The sequence below is a fragment of the Simochromis diagramma genome, unplaced genomic scaffold (genome assembly GCF_900408965.1).
Source record: "Simochromis diagramma unplaced genomic scaffold, fSimDia1.1 OVJJ01000321.1, whole genome shotgun sequence".
Taxonomy (NCBI): domain Eukaryota; kingdom Metazoa; phylum Chordata; class Actinopteri; order Cichliformes; family Cichlidae; genus Simochromis; species Simochromis diagramma.
In genome coordinates this window covers 843,083-861,655 of record NW_024386772.1, presented here as the reverse complement: position 1 = coordinate 861,655, position 18,573 = coordinate 843,083, and the positions used below count along the sequence as shown (strand labels likewise).

The 18,573-nt window shown below is 42.6% G+C and overlaps 1 protein-coding gene across 2 annotated transcripts; it reads left to right on the top strand.

The window, feature by feature from the left end:
* Window positions 1-8,543: 8,543 nt before the first annotated feature.
* foxj1a (forkhead box J1a) lies at window positions 8,544-15,632 on the top strand. Of its 2 annotated transcripts, XM_040041427.1 has the most exons (3): window positions 8,544-8,877; window positions 9,522-10,139; window positions 11,625-15,632. In XM_040041427.1, exons 2-3 carry the CDS (start codon window positions 9,585-9,587, stop codon window positions 12,447-12,449), a joined length of 1,380 nt encoding a protein of 459 aa, XP_039897361.1. In that variant the 5' UTR covers window positions 8,544-8,877; window positions 9,522-9,584; the 3' UTR covers window positions 12,450-15,632. The 2 variants fall into 2 exon arrangements, with proteins under 2 accessions (XP_039897361.1, XP_039897351.1); XM_040041417.1 differs by lacking the exon at window positions 8,544-8,877 and having other exon boundaries at window positions 9,284-10,139.
* Window positions 15,633-18,573: the final 2,941 nt, after the last annotated feature.

The following is an 18,573-nucleotide window of genomic DNA, read 5'->3' as shown; positions in this document are numbered from 1 at the left end:
GCATGAGTAATAATACTGATATTCATATAAAATGTACGTGTCTGTTATTCATGTATGTCTAGTTTTTCACTACTTTTTCTTTTTCTGACCACATACACATGTCTTAAATGTGTATGCTCCATATAATATATCATATCCTATAAACGTGACTTACGTTGATGTTTTTCTGAAATAAGGAGCTAATAATGAAATTGATTTTGCCTTCACAAACATCTTAGTTGTTGTTGTTATTGGACAATAAACCAAAATTAACATCTCAGGAGCACATCAAAAATGAATCATGCTGCTTTATAAATGATGAATCATAATTTATTTAAACACTAACGTGACAGTGAGAACGTAAAGAAGGACATGAAACTGATCTTTGTATTGATATCCTGACCCCTTTTCACCACGTGAGCTTGCAGAGATGTTTCTAGAAACTTTTAAACGGTGTGGCCCCAGGGTGGCAGACTGTAGTTCCTCCAACATCCACTGTCAAAAAGCTGACCGGACTTCTGTAGCTTTCGTGAGGACATTTGATTTCCCATCCGAGAAGCTTCTTCATTTCTAAAACCAAATGGTGGCATCTCCATCTTTGAACAGAGGGGTGGCTTACTTGTAAGCCACCCCTCTGCTCAAAGATGGATTTGTAAGTTACAACGCCAACTGTCTGCCACCTACAAAACAGTTTTGAGACCCTTCCCAGGTGCCTCAACCTCCACTCACGTTTTGCATCAGTTGATCTCAATGATGATGGTGTGAGGGAAAGTCTCACAATGGATTCACCCGAAACCTCTGTTGATAATGACCCACGCCCTTTTTTCACACCTTTGCTCATGCTAATAGTGGGTCAACGACCCTCTTAAGGGATAACTCCCATAGACTTTAAACGCCTCCACCATTTGGTTTTAGCACTGAAGATACATTTTGCTTGAGACCCCAAAAGATTCCGTTTTGATTCATGATCAATCGTCCAGGTAAGTAAATCCCCAAAGTTTGATTCTGTTCATCTGGACGTAGAGTTTTCAGTGCGAGAAACGTTTCGTCACTCATCCAAGTGACTTCTTCCGTCTCGCTACGTCCAGATGAACAGAACCAACAGTGATTCACTTACCTGGATGACTGAGCAGGTAAAATGTCTTCACAGAATTTTAAAAAGTCTTTCCAAGCTCCTTAGATTTCCGTGACCTGGATAACTGAGAACCTACACAGATATATGTGGATGCATCTTACTAACCGCTAACTTAGCACTCCAACATCTAACCTAAACATGGTCACTTCTGGCTTCAAAAACCAAGATGGCTGCAGCTAAAACTCTAACACAGAGACTTCAAACATAGAGTCATGTTCCAGGGGGTACATCCATCTTTGATATACAGTTTGTGGTTTCCACTGGTAACATGCTGCATTTTTCTGCAAACACTTTTAAAATTTAAAAAGCCTTTTGGATGATGGGCTACAGATAAAAGGAACAAGTGTTTGTGCTTGGATGAGCGTCGTGGCTTCGACATGAAACACTATCAGCCTGTCCCCTCAGAGCTGAGCTCCAGAGGAACCACAGTGACGGTTCTCCTGATGAACACTGGTAATCTTCTTATCGGGGCAGAGCAGCTCTCGGCTGCAGGCTGTCCGGCTCTCTTTCTGCCATCAGGTGAATAATTCAGCCCTGCTGCAGGTGAAGGAGCATGTGACACAGGAGGGCATCTATTATGTATTATTGGAGGAAAGAGGAAGACTATAGGGACACAAAGCTCCTGACAGGCTTCAGCAGGTCTAGTGGTTCTGTTTGCTCATGAGAACATCACAGCAGATGGACCTGCTCTCCTTTTGCTTTATTACCTGTCAGGTATCTCAGTTCAGGAGCTGGATGTGCAGATTAAACATGGCCAAAGTTTCAGTTAATGAGGTCAGTGTGTGTGCTGTAATCCTCAGGATTCAGACTGCTCTGAACGCTCAGTCGGTCACAGTGTTTTCTAATCTTGGCTCTCTGTGATGTCAGAGAGGGAGGATACGTATAATTTAGTCCAAAGACTGTATATAAATGATGGATGTAGCCACTGTGATGGCCCCCACTGGAGGCTTCGCTGGTCTGATAGTCTTTGTGTCCTTGAGATACTTAAAGACGACAGGTCGTGTTAGTTGGTGGTGTGATGTTTGCAGCTGCTGCCCGAATTCCTCAACTTTTATTTCTGTCCAGTCTTAAACTTGACAAAGAGCACTCAGCTCTGATGATCATGTGAGTCCTCATTGTGTCAATTACACACAGACAGGGGGGCATATACACAGGAAACAAGGCTGGTCCCCAAACTGACCCCTGGCGCACATCGAGCCAGGGCGTCCACGAAAAATGATTTTAGTGCAAAGACGCCGACGTCCCTTTCTTTATTTTTATTCTCTTATTCTGTAATATTTTTATTTCTGATGCTTGTTTCGTGTTTGTTGTGCTCAGCCTGTCTTTTATCTGTGGAGCACTTTGAACTGTGTGAACATGCTGTTTGTGGCCTGATTCGCTGGCTGAGGCGACACCATGTTCAAAACAAAGTGTGTCGGTTCTTATCTCTGAATAATTCCTTCAAATGCAAATATTCCTCAGATCTTTGGAATTCTCTTCAGAAGTGGCGTCAGGGCAGTGAAATTAAATCGAATGTTGTGAAAAGTGATGTTTTATCAGCGAGCGGAGACTTTTTAACCTGCATTTATCTCTGGTGCATTATTTCTCATCTGTTAACATATTTATTGAATTCTCAGTGACTCACAGCCACTAACTGACCTGACCTTTAACTTGTACTCGTCAAAGGAGGGGGGAACAACTAAGCTGTAGTGCCTCTTCACCTCACTGTGCAATACTTTTGTTAATAGTCAACGGTGCAATAGACCTCAATACTTGAAATGTGCAATTCACTTGTATTTTTATTTTTATTCCTATTTATTCTATTTATGCCCTTCGTATATTTTATTTATATATGTCTCTGTATTTATGTACAGTGGGGCAAAAAAGTATTTAGTCAGCCACCGATTGTGCAAGTTCCCCCACCTAAAATGATGACAGAGAATAAATTCTTTACAAATCCTACCATGTGGATTCATGGATTTTTTTTTTCACATTCTGTCTCTCACAGTTGAAGTGTACCTCTGGTGCAAATTACTGACCTCTGTCATCATTTTAAGTGGGGGAACTTGCACAATCGGTGGCTGACTAAATACTTTTTTGCCCCACTGTATGTGTGTGTGTGTGTGTGTGTGTGTGTGTGTGTGTGTGTGTGTGTATATATAATATTCTGTTACTCTGTAACTTCTGTCGGTGCTGTGCTTTTGGAAACCGAATTTCCCAGAGGAACCCACCCGAGGGATTAATAAAGTTTTATCTTATCTTATCTTATCTTATATTCTCGGTGGGGGATGTTTGCTCGTAGCTGAGGGTTTGTCTCTGAGCGGATGTTAAAAATGAACCTGAGCAGTAAAACAAAAGCACATTTGGATTTCATCCAGCAGGACGAGATGCACTTTTATCCGCCTGCTGGAGACGTGCAGGCCAGGGCCCCCGATGCAGCCGTCGTCTCTGATGAAACGGGAACATCAAGCTTTCTGTATCATTGCTTTTTTCTTTTTCTTGCTTCCTGGAGCTGCTCGTGCTTCATGGTTCCCGTCTGAGCTGCTGCTGAATGTTAGAAAAGTTCAGCTGGGGGTCATCTCACCACCAGAGCAAGAGCAGGGAAGGGGGGGGGGGGTGTCTGTGAGAGTCAATGGTTAACAGCCGTCTGCACAGCTCAGTATTTACAAAAACACAGTGATTATTGACGGAAGTACTCAAGTACTGCAGAAATACTCAGTTACACCCTGAACAGCAAACTCACCTTTTAAATGAGGTGATTCATCCTTTAGTTTTACTGCACAGTTGCCACCTTCACTGCGCTCTGTGTGATCACAGCTGAAAGCAGTTACTGCAACCATCCACAGAAAAATGAGGCTTCAGTCATTTTTCAGTCAAAACTACAGAAATAACCCCAAAAATCTGCAGTTCCACACTTTAAACTTTAAACGAGAAGCTTTGAAGGAAAGTCGGTTACTTTATAAAAGTAATACATGAATCGGTTTCTTTAATTATCACAGGAGTCGTTGCACAGACGTCTGACAGATCCTGTCACGTGTTCCTGTGATGACAACAGAGAACAGGAAGTGCAAAAAAAACCCAACAAAACCACTGCGAGAGAGAAAAAAACCATCACTACTGCACAAAAGCATAACAAGCACAAAGGAGAATACATTAGGAAATACAACAATAGTAATAACAACACAAATAAAAGTATAGTGAGACCTTCTCTATAGAGAAATCACAGTATAAGGGAATAAATAAAGGCAATAACACAGTAATAGAAAAACAAACAAAGAAATGCTAAAAAAAAAATATATATATAACTAAATAAATAAGATGAATAGATTAATAGTGTGTAAAAGTGGAGGTGAAGATGTGTTCATGGAGTTTCCTCTGTTTCCGAGCGGGAATCACTGAATCCTGCTCAGCTGTGGAAGAAATCAGTGGAGAAAAAAATATGGATGCGACATTAATGTAGCAGGAATAACTTTTTAATGACGGCACAAATATAAAAGCATCTCAATCGGTTCAGTTTTTTCCTCTTTCACGTCCCACGTGTATACGGCGCCCTCATCTGTCCAATCATAGACATTACACCAGAGCGCATTTAAACAAAACGATACAAAAACGAACAGACAAACATATATACCAGATTTCAGAAATTAAACTGAGTGAAATGACGATGGAGTTTTTATTATTAATAAACCTTTAAATAGATTTTCATTTGTGTTCAAAGGGCTCAGTTTTATTTGACATTTTATCTTTTAGATTTTCTTCCTGCTGCCCGACTGTTCCAGTCCAAAGTGACCATTACATTTTATTTTTACTAAACCAGCAGCTCAAAGTGATTAAAAATGCATTCAAAGATCACAAACTTTGGAGCAGAGTTGTAATAAAAATATTTGAATCTGGAACAAATTTCAGTTAATATACTGAGTATGTGTTAATAATTCTGCTGTCTGTCATTTTCTTTTGGAACACATGAAAATAAAAATCAGAATAGCGCTTGGTGTCTCTGTTTGTGTTTTGCATGTATTTGTGCACATTTTGCCTCGTGTTGTATTTATCTGGTTTTACATCTTTGTGTGTTTTCTGTCTCCTCTTTGTTTCACAGCATTTGTCACTGTGGACGATGTTTCGAGTCTCTGCAGCTGTTTTCTCAGTTTTTCACCTTCTTGTTTCCATTTCAGTGTCCCTACAGTCATGATTTAGTCTTTATTGTGTTTTTTCTGCTTCAGATGAAAACGTGTTTATGTGTTTATGGCAGTAATCCATCTGCGGTGCATGTCCAAGGGCCCATCAGCCAGTCTGTGAAGTTTAATGACAGATTTCTGTAGCCGCTCTGAGTCCAGATCGCTTCTCCCTGCTCCTCTGTTCTTTAACGTTAGTCTGCTTCACTGGTCCCTCTTTGACCTCTGACCTCTGTATGAGAACAGGTGAAGAAGGCTAACAAAGCAGAGAGTTGGGACAGAGACAGGACTACAGGCATAAAATCAAAGTAAAATGTGAGCATTGCTCATTTTTGACTTTCATGCCAAATAACAACTGTATTCTAATAAAACTCATCCATTTAAGTATATTAAGGTTTAAAGTTAATCATTTACTCCCTGATGTTAGCATTACTCACGCATCAATCGAAATATCTGTGTCCTCAATGAAAACATCATTTATCTCTAGAGGAGGTCCACAATTCAGCTTTTATTCTGAAGCTCCCACTTCCTCCCCTCACACCTGAAGAGATTTGTGAGCAGGTGAAGCTCTGTTTCTCTGACTCAGCCTGCAGCTGTCAGCAGACTGTGCAGATCAGTTGAGACCAGCTTTGAGGAGATGAGGAAGCCTTTTTATAGCTTTACAGTTTTGTGAGGGGCCTCAGGAAACCACTCAGCCACACTAACAGAACATTCAGGGGCACCGAGCTCTTTGTTTCGCCTTTCTCTCCTTTTCTGCCTTATGGACAAAAGTACATTCCTTCACACACGCCTCCGCCTGCATCAGTCCAGACGCTCGGTCCAGCTTTTGGTTTGTCTCGTATGTTAAATTTATTGTGCAGACAAACAAGCAAGCCCAGTCAGGCACAAGAAGTAACCGTATTAAAGTACTCGAATACTCTCAGAATCAGACAAAAACCTCGTTTTGCAGTAAAACCTGGGGAGGCTTCTCCTCCTCTGTGACCTGGAGGAGGACAGAGGAGGGAGGAGTCTGCAGGAGGAGCTATCAGTGAGGACGCACAGGTGTATCCTGTGGAAGTGTTTTAGGTGGAGGGAGGTGGGCACTTTGAACAGCGGGTCCTTTTTCTCCACAAACTGTTTCTCTTATTAAAGACGATCAAATGTTCCCCCGTCAAAACCAAACAAACACTTTTTAATATTTTCTCCTTTTGGTCGCGTCTCAAATGAACTCTCAACAGTTTTCAGAAGATTTGTGGGGAGTTATCATAGAGTTAACATAGAGTTATCATAGAGTTATTATAGAGTTATCATAGAGTTAACATAGAGTTATCATAGAGTTATCATAGAGTTATTATAGAGTTATTATAGAGTTAACATAGAGTTATCATAGAGTTAACATAGAGTTATCATAGAGTTATCATGGAGTTATTATAGAGTTAACATAGAGTTATCATAGAGTTATTATAGAGTTAGTTATCATAGAGTTAACATGTTATCATAGAGTTATCATAGAGTATATAGAGATTATAGAGTTATCATAGAGTTATCATGGAGTTATTATAGAGTTAACATAGAGTTATCATAGAGTTATTATAGAGTTATCATAGAGTTATTATAGAGTTATTATAGAGTTATCATAGAGTTATCATAGAGTTATCATAGAGTTAACATAGAGTTATCATAGAGTTATTATAGAGTTAACAGAGTTATCATAGAGTTAACATAGAGTTATCATAGAGTTATCATAGAGTTATTATAGAGTTATCATAGAGTTATCATAGAGTTAACATAGAGTTATCATAGAGTTATCATAGAGTTATTATAGAGTTATTATAGAGTTATCATAGAGTTAACATAGAGTTATTGTAGAGTTATTATAGAGTTAACAGAGTTATCATAGAGTTAACATAGAGTTATCATAGAGTTATCATAGAGTTATCATGGAGTTATCATAGAGTTATCATAGAGTTATCATAGAGTTATTATAGAGTTAACAGAGTTATCATAGAGATATCATAGAGTTAACATAGAGTTAACATAGAGTTATCATAGAGTTATCATGGAGTTATTATAGAGTTAACATAGAGTTATCATAGAGTTATCATAGAGTTATCATAGAGTTATCATAGAGTTAACATAGAGTTATCATAGAGTTATTATAGAGTTATCATAGAGTTATCATAGAGTTATCATAGAGTTAACATAGAGTTATCATAGAGTTATTATAGAGTTATCATAGAGTTAACATAGAGTTATCATAGAGTTATTATAGAGGTAACATGGCATTATTATGGACTTAATAAGTTCCGTGTTATGGAAGAGTCCACCTGATGACCCGAGGGCTGCTCAGACTGTTTAGATCCTTTTTAATTTTTTTACTCTTTTTCAAAATTTTAGTTCACCTTCTATTAATTCATTGCGATATTTTCATTGTATTATTTGTTTAAATGTTAAAACTCTGCTTTAATTATATAATGTCTTTATTCTTTCACCTTAGTTCCCTTTATGTTTCACTGTTAGTTATTATTTTGTATCTCAGTGTTTCCAAAGACAGTCCTGCTGTGATACTACATGAGTATAGTGTATGTGTGTGTGAATGTGTGTGTGCACACTATGAGTTACAGCTTTATTGTATAAAAAAGTGTATATAAATAAAGTTTTGCTTGATTGATTAACACACAAAATTTACTTTCAGGTTTTTAGATTTTTTTTGTTATTGTTGTTTCTTTATTTTGACAAATTTAGAGATTTATTGGGGAATTATTTTATGAAAGTTCCAGATCATGACGAGAAAAAAGATTTTTCTTGATTTAAATCTGTTGTTTGAGTGTAAAAAGTTTCATCGGCTGTTGAAACATTTACAGAGGAAACATTTTTATTTTCAATAATCAGGTCTTCTGTATAGTTTTAAAAGACTTTATTTTCATGTTTTAAATGTAAAATCTTCATCTCAAAGAAATTAAAATCAGTCAAATAGTTTATCCCTTATGAAGGTCCACATGCTCGGACTGTTCAGAGCAGCAGGACAACAGAAAAGCTGGTTTTACTTTTTGAAAGCTTTTTGGAAGACTTAATAATATGGAGTCTTAATCTGTCCTGAATGCAGAGGAGTAATAAGTGCGGTATTAAATATGATAGAAATGATGGATGTGTGGGTGGATGGTGCATCGTGGCCTTGGAGCAGCAGGACCTGAGCTTCCATCCTGATTTAATATGTTTTTGCATTCATTCGCTTTTTAAAGAAAGAAAAAGTCACGCGGAGTTTGCTTTTAATAAAACTGCAATAATCCTGCAGTAAAAGTCCCAGCAGGTCCCCCGGAGCGGCCCCGGGCCTCAGATTGAGAACCCGCGGCCACAGTTGACTTGAGCGTGATTAAAAATGAAGCGCCATAGAAACGGGGAGGCCAATGAAGACGCGCGGAGCTGTTTACAGGGGGTGTAGCGTTTCTATGGTTGCCGGTCAAACCTCCTGCAGCAGGTATTAAACTGGAGCCCGCAGCGCGCTGACAGCCGCCACAAACCTCCGCCGAGCAGGAGAAGCAGGACTCCTCCCCAGGTCTCCGTGTGGAGCAGCAGGTGCGCAGACTCACACTCGGCCTCCATCAGTCTGGATTCAACGGGCGCAGCTCAAAGGTGAGTCTGGATCTTTATTCCGAAGGTCATTTATCCTCTTTCTCTCAGCAAGCAAATCAGTACAGAAATGTAGAAATCACACAAGAACTGTTCAAAAGTCCTTCAAGAGTTTGATCGATCGGAGTACAAGAAGCGCAAATCTGCGGATTTTACTGCGCCTAAAAACTTATAAAAGTCCAGAAAGCGGAAAAAATTCAACCTTTATTAAAACAGGACGCGACAACTGAGACCCCTGCGTGCGCGAGCGCGAGCGCGAGTGTGTGTGTATGCGTGTGTGTGCATGTTTGTGTGTGTGTGTGTGTGTGCGTGTGTGCATGTGTGTGTGTGTGCATGTTTGTGTGTGTGTGTGTGTGTGCATGTTTGAGTGTGTGTGTGTGTGTGTGTGTGTGTGCATGTTTGTGTGTGTGAGTGTGTGTGTGTGTGTGTGTGTGTGTGTGTGTGTGTGTGTGTGAGAAAAAGTTTGTCCACATCCTGAAGAAAGATGTTGTGGTGTCAGAGTGACGTAACGCTGAGGTGTTGCTTTGAGTGGGTGTCGGGCATGAATGCGTGGATGTGGATTGAGTGCGTGTCCCTTTGCGCGCACACAGAGCTGTTCTCGGGTCATTGTTCTGGCCTTCGCTGAAGTGTCGGGTGTGTATTTACAGTCCTGTCAGGAGGTAACAGAGGCAGGAGGAGGAGGAGAAGTAGCTGACACAGAGGAGAGAGCCATGCTGTCCCTGAGCTGTGCCGACCCGTGGGCCGAAGGCTCCGTGGGTCTGGAGGAGGAGGTGGTGACTGCGGCGGCTCAGGCTGAGGAGCGGGACGGAGTCAGCGGCACCGACAGCAGCAGCTGCTCCGTCAGCCTGGACGACAGCCTGACCAGCCTGCAGTGGCTGCAGGAGTTCTCCATCCTCGGCACCAACGTGCCGCATCACACGCACCACCAGCACCACCTGTTCGGCCACCAGCAGCTGGGCTCTGACGCGCCAGCCTCCCCCCTGGCCGGGGATCCGGCCTCCATCGGGATGCCGCTGACCCCGGGGAAGCCCACGGCGGCGGCCTACAGCAGGATGCAGCCACTGCCCGGCATCGTGGCGCACGGACACTGTCCGGACGACGTGGACTACAAAACCAACGCGCACATCAAGCCACCGTATTCCTACGCCACCCTCATCTGCATGGCCATGCAGGCCAGCAAGAAGAGCAAGATCACGCTGTCCTGCATCTACAAATGGATCACCGACAACTTCTGCTACTACCGCCATGCTGACCCCACCTGGCAGGTAACGGACCCCCCACCCACACACACACACAGAGGCAGTCCACCTGAGACAGGATGTGCCACCTGCTGCACTCATTGTGTGAAAATGAGTTTCTCTCAGGTCACATCACAGCTGGATGTGTTTCTGTTTGAGAACAGAGGTCTGGGCCTGCTGCCACTTGGCTTTGTGTGTAATTAATAACTGAGGCCTAAAACACTCAAACTTTAACAGGATTGCACTTTTTGTTTTCCTTTTTTTAAGCAGCATAATACCTGAAATCAGCTCAGTAGGAGTAACCGCAGCAGATTCTTTCTCATGAAGGCAGCAGCAGTTTTTCAGAAAACTTTAATTCTGTTGGATCAATGATTGATGAAGCCGTTCGCTGCACTCCCAGAGTTTCAGCCTCAGACATTTCAGAGCATTTTGTTATTGTAAGGCAGTACATGGGGCAGATAATATTTAACAAAGGTCACAGGGTCAGCGCTCTGTTTAGACCTGAGTGGAGAGGGGCTGGATGGTTGAACGCAAGGATACACAGCACATTATAACTGACTACAATGCTCTGCTAGCTGTACTTCCTGCACCACAAAAAGCTAAAGTCTGTTGCTGAAAAGACACTTAAAGGTATCTGAACCTAAAAAGCTACATACCAGCAGCTTTATAGCAACTCATGTGTGTTAAAATAAAGATGTAAATATTGTTACCCAAGCCAAAAATGGAAGGATGCCTGAAAATAAAAGAATTAAATTAAGATTAATTTTAAAGGATGATAAAAGGAAACATGAGCGGGCAGGTTAGCTCACAGGTTTAGCAGGTGTGCTAAAGGCAGCATACTGGGATCAGCTCCAACCTGACATCCTTGGCTCCCTGATTTCCTGGCTTGAGGCAAAAAAGGACTTCAGATATAGTACACATGTACCTGTATTACTTTAAAGGAGATTTCTCTGCCATTTATTCTTAGCATGAACATTTAGGAATTCTTTTTGGCTTTTTAGTAACATCCAATTAGTCCTAGAATTTCACTCACTAAAACTGGAGCTCAGACCTGTTGGACGGTCTGTTAGTGCAGTAACTTCACAGCATCCATATTATTGGTTAGATAATTAAAAATGCCCCAAAAGGCTCCAACAGCACAAACATGGTCCAGACATTTAGTTCAGGGTCTCTAGCTAGCTGAGGAGAAGCCTAGCAGACAGCTAGCAAACAGCCGCCTGTGTCACCATACACCTGTCAGTCACAGAGGCCACGCCTCTAATAATGCAAACTGTAATCCAGAGTTATCCAAACATTCTCCCTTGTACAGTTATGAGGGGGGAAATTATCTACACAGACTGAAACAGTTTTTGTAAACATGTTACTACCATTATGCTAAACTAAGCTAACTGTTAATCCAGGCTGCAGCTTCAAATGTGCTGAACACAAATAAGAGCAACATCAATCTGATGATCTGAGCTGAATGAAGACAGTGTGTGAGCTGTTATTTAAAATATACATTCCTCCTTCCAGAACTCGATCCGACACAACCTCTCGCTCAACAAGTGCTTCATCAAGGTGCCGCGGCAGAAGGACGAGCCCGGGAAGGGGGGTTTCTGGAAGATTGACCCGCAGTACGCTGAGCGCCTCCTGAGTGGTGCCTACAAGAAGAGACGAATGCCGCCCGTCCAGATCAACCCGGCCCTGCGGAACAGGCTCGGGGTGAACATGCAGCCTCAGCCCAGAGGGCAGATCGGGCTTTGCGTCAACCCAGAGTCCCAAAGGCTTCTTCGAGAGTTCGAAGAGGCAACGGGGGCTGATCAGAATTGGGACCCCCATCTGGCTGAGGGGACCATGCTGGGGTCCTGGCCAGTCGTCAGGGGAAGGAGTGGGCTCAAGAGGAAGCAGGGCTCTAGAAATGGTGCTGCCAAAGCCCCCCGTCGGTCCAGCTCCCCTCTGCTCTCCATGGATGAACAGAAGGAGATTGGACCTCTGAAGGGGGACTTCGACTGGGATGCCCTTCTGGATTCTGCCCTCAGCGGGGAGCTCACTTTGGAAGGTGGTGAGCCTCTGAGCCCCATCATGAAAGAGGAGGACCTAACAGTGAGGGGAACCCACATTTCTCCTGTTGAAGCCCCTGCAGGCTCAGCAGAGGCAGAGAGGAGTAACAACATGTCTGACTTTGATGAGGAGACCTTCCTTGCCACAGCCTTCCTGGAGAACCCCTGGCCAGAGGAGGAGGAGGATCACGGCCGCAGTGATTTCCTCTGTAGCTCCACCGTCAACTTAGACCAGCTGTTTGGGCTCGAGGACCCATTAGGTGGGGACCCCAGCAGCAGGATGGACACCCTCCTTTGAGGAATAATTTCCAGGTTGTCTTACAAACTAAGAACTCTTCTCAACACAACTTGGGAATAAAATACTCTTTTTTTATCCTCATGCAAGCTTAACCGTCCTTTTCAAGATGTTTAAAGTATTTTTAGAGAAACATTTTTATGCAGGTTCAATGCTGGAAATAAACACTCAATGCCTACCGAACAATGATGCCACAATGTACAGCAGCAGTTCATATTCCACAGAGAAACTACACTGAATGTTTTTTCCTTTTTTTTGTGAAATGAAAGTTTTCAGAGTGAAGGCCTGGACACACCAGAAGGCAGCACGGTAATTTTAGCGTCATGTTTCCCTTCGTGTGTTTATGAGAACACGGGGTCAGGGGTGGACGGTGTTCCTGCTAAACGAGTTTCACATAATGATGTAAACATTTGTTTAAACTACATTTCCAGCGGTCATTACCCTTCACAAGCACTGATTGCTGCCCTTCAGTAAGCTTCCAGAAGTTGGCCAATCACTGAGCTGTTAGGGAGGGTGTAGTTTAAAGATGCTGGAGCTAAATGCAAGTAGACTTTATTTCTAGTTTAATGTCCATTCAAACTGATTCAGACATTTATGTTCTTACATAGAGCTCCTACAGATAATGCTAATAAGTTAGCCAGTCACTAGTCCACTCAGTCATAACAGGAAGATGAGAACCCCCAAAATAAACTCTCTCAAAACTACACAAAAACACTGACAGTTCATTATGTTTTATACTCGGTTTACCACTACGGAAAAGTGTGGATTTGGCTGCATGTGGTTTCTGGCAGTTGATATTGTGAAATTACTTAGAATAGGAACACAATGCCACACCACAACCTTGTTGTGCTTGCTTTGGTTGCTAGCAGGTTGCTCCTCCCACCAGTAGTTTGCATGGAACTTGTCTGCAAACACACGTCAACTACTCACCAAGCGGTAATGAAACTGTGAGAAGTGCGACGCTAACTGGAATCAGAGACCGTATGGCTTTTCATTGAGTTGGTTTTGGTGATAAAGCACAACTTTTATTTTATACAATCCACCGGCAACCAAAGCCACTCCATCTGATCAGAGAGGTCCACATTTTCTTTCAGAAATAAACAGCTAACAGCATGAATCCACCAATCGGCACAATTTTATTGGAATAAATTGATCTCTGGTGTGACCAGGCCTTACAGACGACACAACATGGTCTCTGTTTACGTCACGAAAGTGTTTTATTGTGAAAAAGGAGATCATGTTGCCTGAAAGATATTTTCAGTGAACAGTTGATCAACTAAGACTTTTTTTAATTGTTAAAGTGGAATCAGGAGTAATGCTACGACAGACTGATGATGAGATTTTTGCCAAATTATGTTCTGTGTAGATGTGATTTACTCATTTAGTTTTCTTGTCTTTTTTTGGCGTGGGATTTTTTGGTACTAACTCTTTATTTTCAGAATGAACTAGCACAACTTTAACAAATTATTCATGTTAGCTTAACTTTTTCCAGAAAAACAGACTGACGTATATGGCTTGTAGAAGTAACGGCTTTCTTTCTTCCTTCCTGTGACTTTGTAGCCGGTAGATATAAAGAAACACAGCAGAGGACGCGTCACAGCTTCGCGGTGTAAAAGTTAAAATAAACACAAAGCAGCCTGCGGCAAAATTCTCCAACAAAGAACCATTAGGAGCTTAAAATGCACAGTTTAAAGAGGCCACGGTGGCTTGTAAATGAATACCTGACCTTCTATGTGCCAAGAACAACACTTGGGACTCGACGGGGCGGCCGTGCGCATTTTACTGCAATGAGGAAATGTTTTTGTGTTGGTGTGCGATAAAGTTGGGGACTGCTGGATGTGAACAAAAGAGCTCGCTGGATTCAGACTAAACCAAATCACGCTGCATAAGGACGGGGACAGTCTTTAACTGCTGAGATGCAGTAACTGTTCTCTAAACATGTGTGAAAGTGCAATCATTGTACAGTGATATTTGTTATATGTTACAGTCATTTGTTGGAGTCCATTCATGCTGTTTACTTCAGAGAGACCAGGCTCACTGTTTTGTGTATTCGGAGGTGTGAATACACTCGAGGGACTCTCAGTAAAACCAGCTATGGTTGTGTTTTAGCTCGTCTCAATCAAATAACACTTTAAACCACGATAATGGGATCTTACCTCATGATTGGTTCTATGCTGATGTTTAAACGCTCATGTATTCTTCTACCTTTTTGTTTTTATTTTATTTTTCAACTTTTCTTTGACAATAAAAAATGTTTTACTGCATCTCGCCTGTCTACTTGACACATTTCCTCATTTTTAGTCATGAAGGCTCTTTCAGTTTGACTGCCAAAAAAGGCAGTTCACAGTCCTCAGAGGATAAACTCTTCTATCAAAAACCTCCAAGCCTCTCACTCATCCAGTAACACGTAAAGTTAATGTAAAGGCTGAAATGTTTTAAAGGCATTGGTGGTCCCCAGAGGACAATCAAAATGACTTTTGAATCTTTAACTTTTCTCTAGTCCAACCACGAGGTTATCGTCTAAGAAGAACAGTTCCACGGCTCTGGTGGGGATTCCTCTGGCATGTTTAGATATTCGTGGTCCCCAGAGGGTGAATCTTAATGATCTCAACTGTAACAGCTAATCTGTAGCACAGTTATTCTGTAAAGTCTGGAAAGGCATTTGTGGTCCTGAGAGGGTGACTTCCTACATGCTAACGGTCTGGACTGCTGTGACACTCGAGCTTTAACTCAAATAATTTTGGTGATGCCATGACCACAACCAGACCAAGCTTTCACTCATTTATTAAAATACATCAACTCCTGCTTGTTGGATTGGTACATAACTCATTCAAAGTCCCCCGAGGGTGAATCCTAAGGCTGGTGGTTATGAAACAGGAAGTTTTTCTCTTAAAACAGTCACTCTGGATGGATTGTGATGATAGTTTCTACAGATATTCATAAAAGAGCTTTTTCTTTTTCATCAGCTGGTCTATGACTGTGATGGTCGAGGTATTCAAATGGGAACAGGACAGCCCTGATGTTTTGTCTGGATATTCTTGGTTTCTGCAGGATACATTTGAGTGATTTTCTGATAGCTTTTCACTTATGCTGTGTCCTATCGACTCAACAGATCAGTCTGTAAGGAGTAGTGGTTTGTTCCCTGAGGATGAACCCCATCCTTAGCTGTTGGATGGATGTGATGAAGATTCATGCAGAGCTTCGTGCCATTTTCCACGAAGCTCTGCGCATTTGATATTTTCCAAGAGTATTTTTTTCTACGATCTACTTTATGGATGCTGAAAGATTCGGCTTCTCGTTAGTTTGTATTTTATTTTATTTATTATTTCAGCTTTAGCTTTTATTATTTGAAAATATTTCGTTACATTGACAGTTTTAGTATGTTTTTTATTCAGTCTGGATATCACAGTACAAACAGAACATTTAAAAGCAGTGGACTAAACCCTCATCAGACAGTAAACAAGTTAACAAATACCAAATCCACAGATATTTCTGCTGTAATTTTATTTTACTGTAGTTTCCAAGATCACTAAAATTATTTTAGTTGGTTTAAATAGATTTTTTAAATCTAGCGTTTATGTTTACATGGGTCCGATTTTGAGCGCCCGAGGATAACCTTAAATGACTTTGGTCCTCTGTTATATTTAAAATCCATCAGCAGCTTTTTTTCTCGGGACTTCATGTTCCCCTCAGGATGAAATATTATAATTTGAGACTTTTCATTAAGCTGTATTTTAATTTATGGTGCAGTTTTACCACATTTATTGGCTTATGACCTGAATGAAATGACGATGGGCAAACAGGGTAATCTGAAACAGTCGCCGTGCTGAGCTGCTAATCATCAGCACGTTGTCATTGTGAGCATGCCTCCGGGGCTGTTTCGTGGCTACGTGGTATGTCTTGTTTTCTCCTGCTCGCTGTCTGTTTCGGCCCTCACCCCCCTCTGCTTTAGTGCGCCTGGGCGTGAGATTTACGCTGCTCTTTTCCTGCTCGTCTCTTTTGGGGCTCTCGGTGTGTTCAGGCAGTAGATGGGTAATAGTAGCGGGGGGTGGCTGGGTTTCTGTTTCAGGGCTTTGTCTGTGCTCAGTCAAACTCTTGTTCCCCATGAAGCTCAGATCTGTGGTCCCTCATTGGGGCGGTGTGGGGTCTAACGGGGACAAGTGTCCCACGGCCCCATATATCACGGCCTGTCTGCCCCGCTGTAGACCACACCGTCACTCCCTGACCCTGCCGCAGATTAGCTAGGTGGCTCGCGTTCAGAGCATCAGATGAATAGCCGCAGTAATCAAATGCAAATACGTAGAATTTAAGAAGCCTGCGTCCCCCCGGGGTCGTGAACAGACGGGCTCTCTGTGAGCGAGCGTGTCTGTCTGTGGTCACTGATGAGGTAATGACGGCAGAGGGATGAAGGGAAAAGATAAAGTGCTGTAACGCTACACCTCTGCATGATGGACACCCAACACTCCTGTGGAAGAGCAGGATCCTGCATCTTCATGCCCAGCCCCGCAGCCTTTTTCCTGGAAAGGGGAGCTGCTGCCCCCCCCCCCAGCCAGAGCTCCATGTAGGCCCCCCGCAGCGCTATTACCTGCTGGACGGAGCTCTCCAGCTGGATCACAGGGCTCATAATTATAATGCAGCAGGCTGGTTAGATGAGATGCCGTGGTAACCTGATGCAGGTATTATTCTCCGGCCCTGCTGACGGCTGCAGGTAAGAGGAGCCACCTGCTGAAACGCTAACCCTCGCCGCTTCTTCCAACAAGAAACGCTGCAAACTGAAAGTGCTAAACGCCAACACCCGATGTGGCCGGGCTGACGATGCAGCCACTTACAGCAGGCTTCAGCAGAAGAGAGCAGGGTGCCTGCCAAAACCTCAGAGAAAATGAGGTTTTCTAATCATTTAGATAAGAAAACCTCATTTTCATCAACCTCATTAACCTCAGATTAATAGTTCCTTGTGTGTGAAGATTGTCCCTTATTTTCTTGTTTTATATGATTGTAAAATATGATCGAAAGCATTTAGTTCTGACACAGCTGACAGGGATGATAATTGGCAGGTTCACAGACCTGACGGTTCTGAAGCCTCAGGATGTGGATCACGAGGTAAAGCACGGACCGCCTCGTCCTTCCCAAACTAGCAGACTTGAAACCAGCAGCTGACACCATTACGACATTTAAAAAAGCCATCTTGACATGTTTTTGGATGCTTCACATTCAGCGCAGACAACGGTGCAACACAACAATGACACTCGAGTGAGATTTCGCGACGAAGCACCTGGTCAGCCTGTGACTGTCCGGGTGCTCTGAGCTCAGGTTTAGTCAGTCTCAGCTCTTGTGAGCAGTCAGGATGTCTCCACTCCTGCAAGCTGCACTGCCGAATGAGGGATCTGCAGCTTATCTGCAAGATGTGAAACGGTGGACAGACGAGAAGCGGCGGGGAATACATCTATTTTCACACAGCTAATGAAAAGCCTGTTGCCGGGGTAACTGCTGGTACCATTGTCATGTAGGACTGGAGGGAGCGGGGATGGGTGACGGTCTGTTCCTGGTGCTATGGAGGCTGTCGGGTTGATTAGGGCTGAGGAGGGATGGTGTGGATGGAGCCCCAGATTTATTGCAGCAGGGTTTTTGTGAAAGTTCACTTACCTCACCAAAGTGAGGCTCCAGAGAACAGACCCCCAAAGTGCAATGGCACAGGAAGAATTCTTCAGATCCTTTACTTATGTAAAAGTACCAATATATCAGATTAACAACATGCCGTTACAAGGGAAAGTCCTGCTTTAAATCCTGCTTAAAGGAGAGTTTTGGCATGCTTGTTCGCACTCTTTTCTCTTTGTTAAATATCATTTCCACCTTAAGAAGCATCTGCGAGTTCATGGAGGAGTTCATGGAGCAGCATCAGGATCTATGGGTCCCTTTATGAGGTCTCACTAATGAAAATTACACAAATTAAAAAATGAAAAATGTTTTCTCCCCATAACTTTGAAAATACTCACAGTGTGAAGGTAAGACTCCATGCAACTTCAAGACAGTCGCTCCACCTCAAATCCTGCTCCATCATTTGCAAGAAGACTATATGGTCCAAAGTTTGAACAAATATAGTGATTGCTGTCAGATTTTAGCTTCCTTT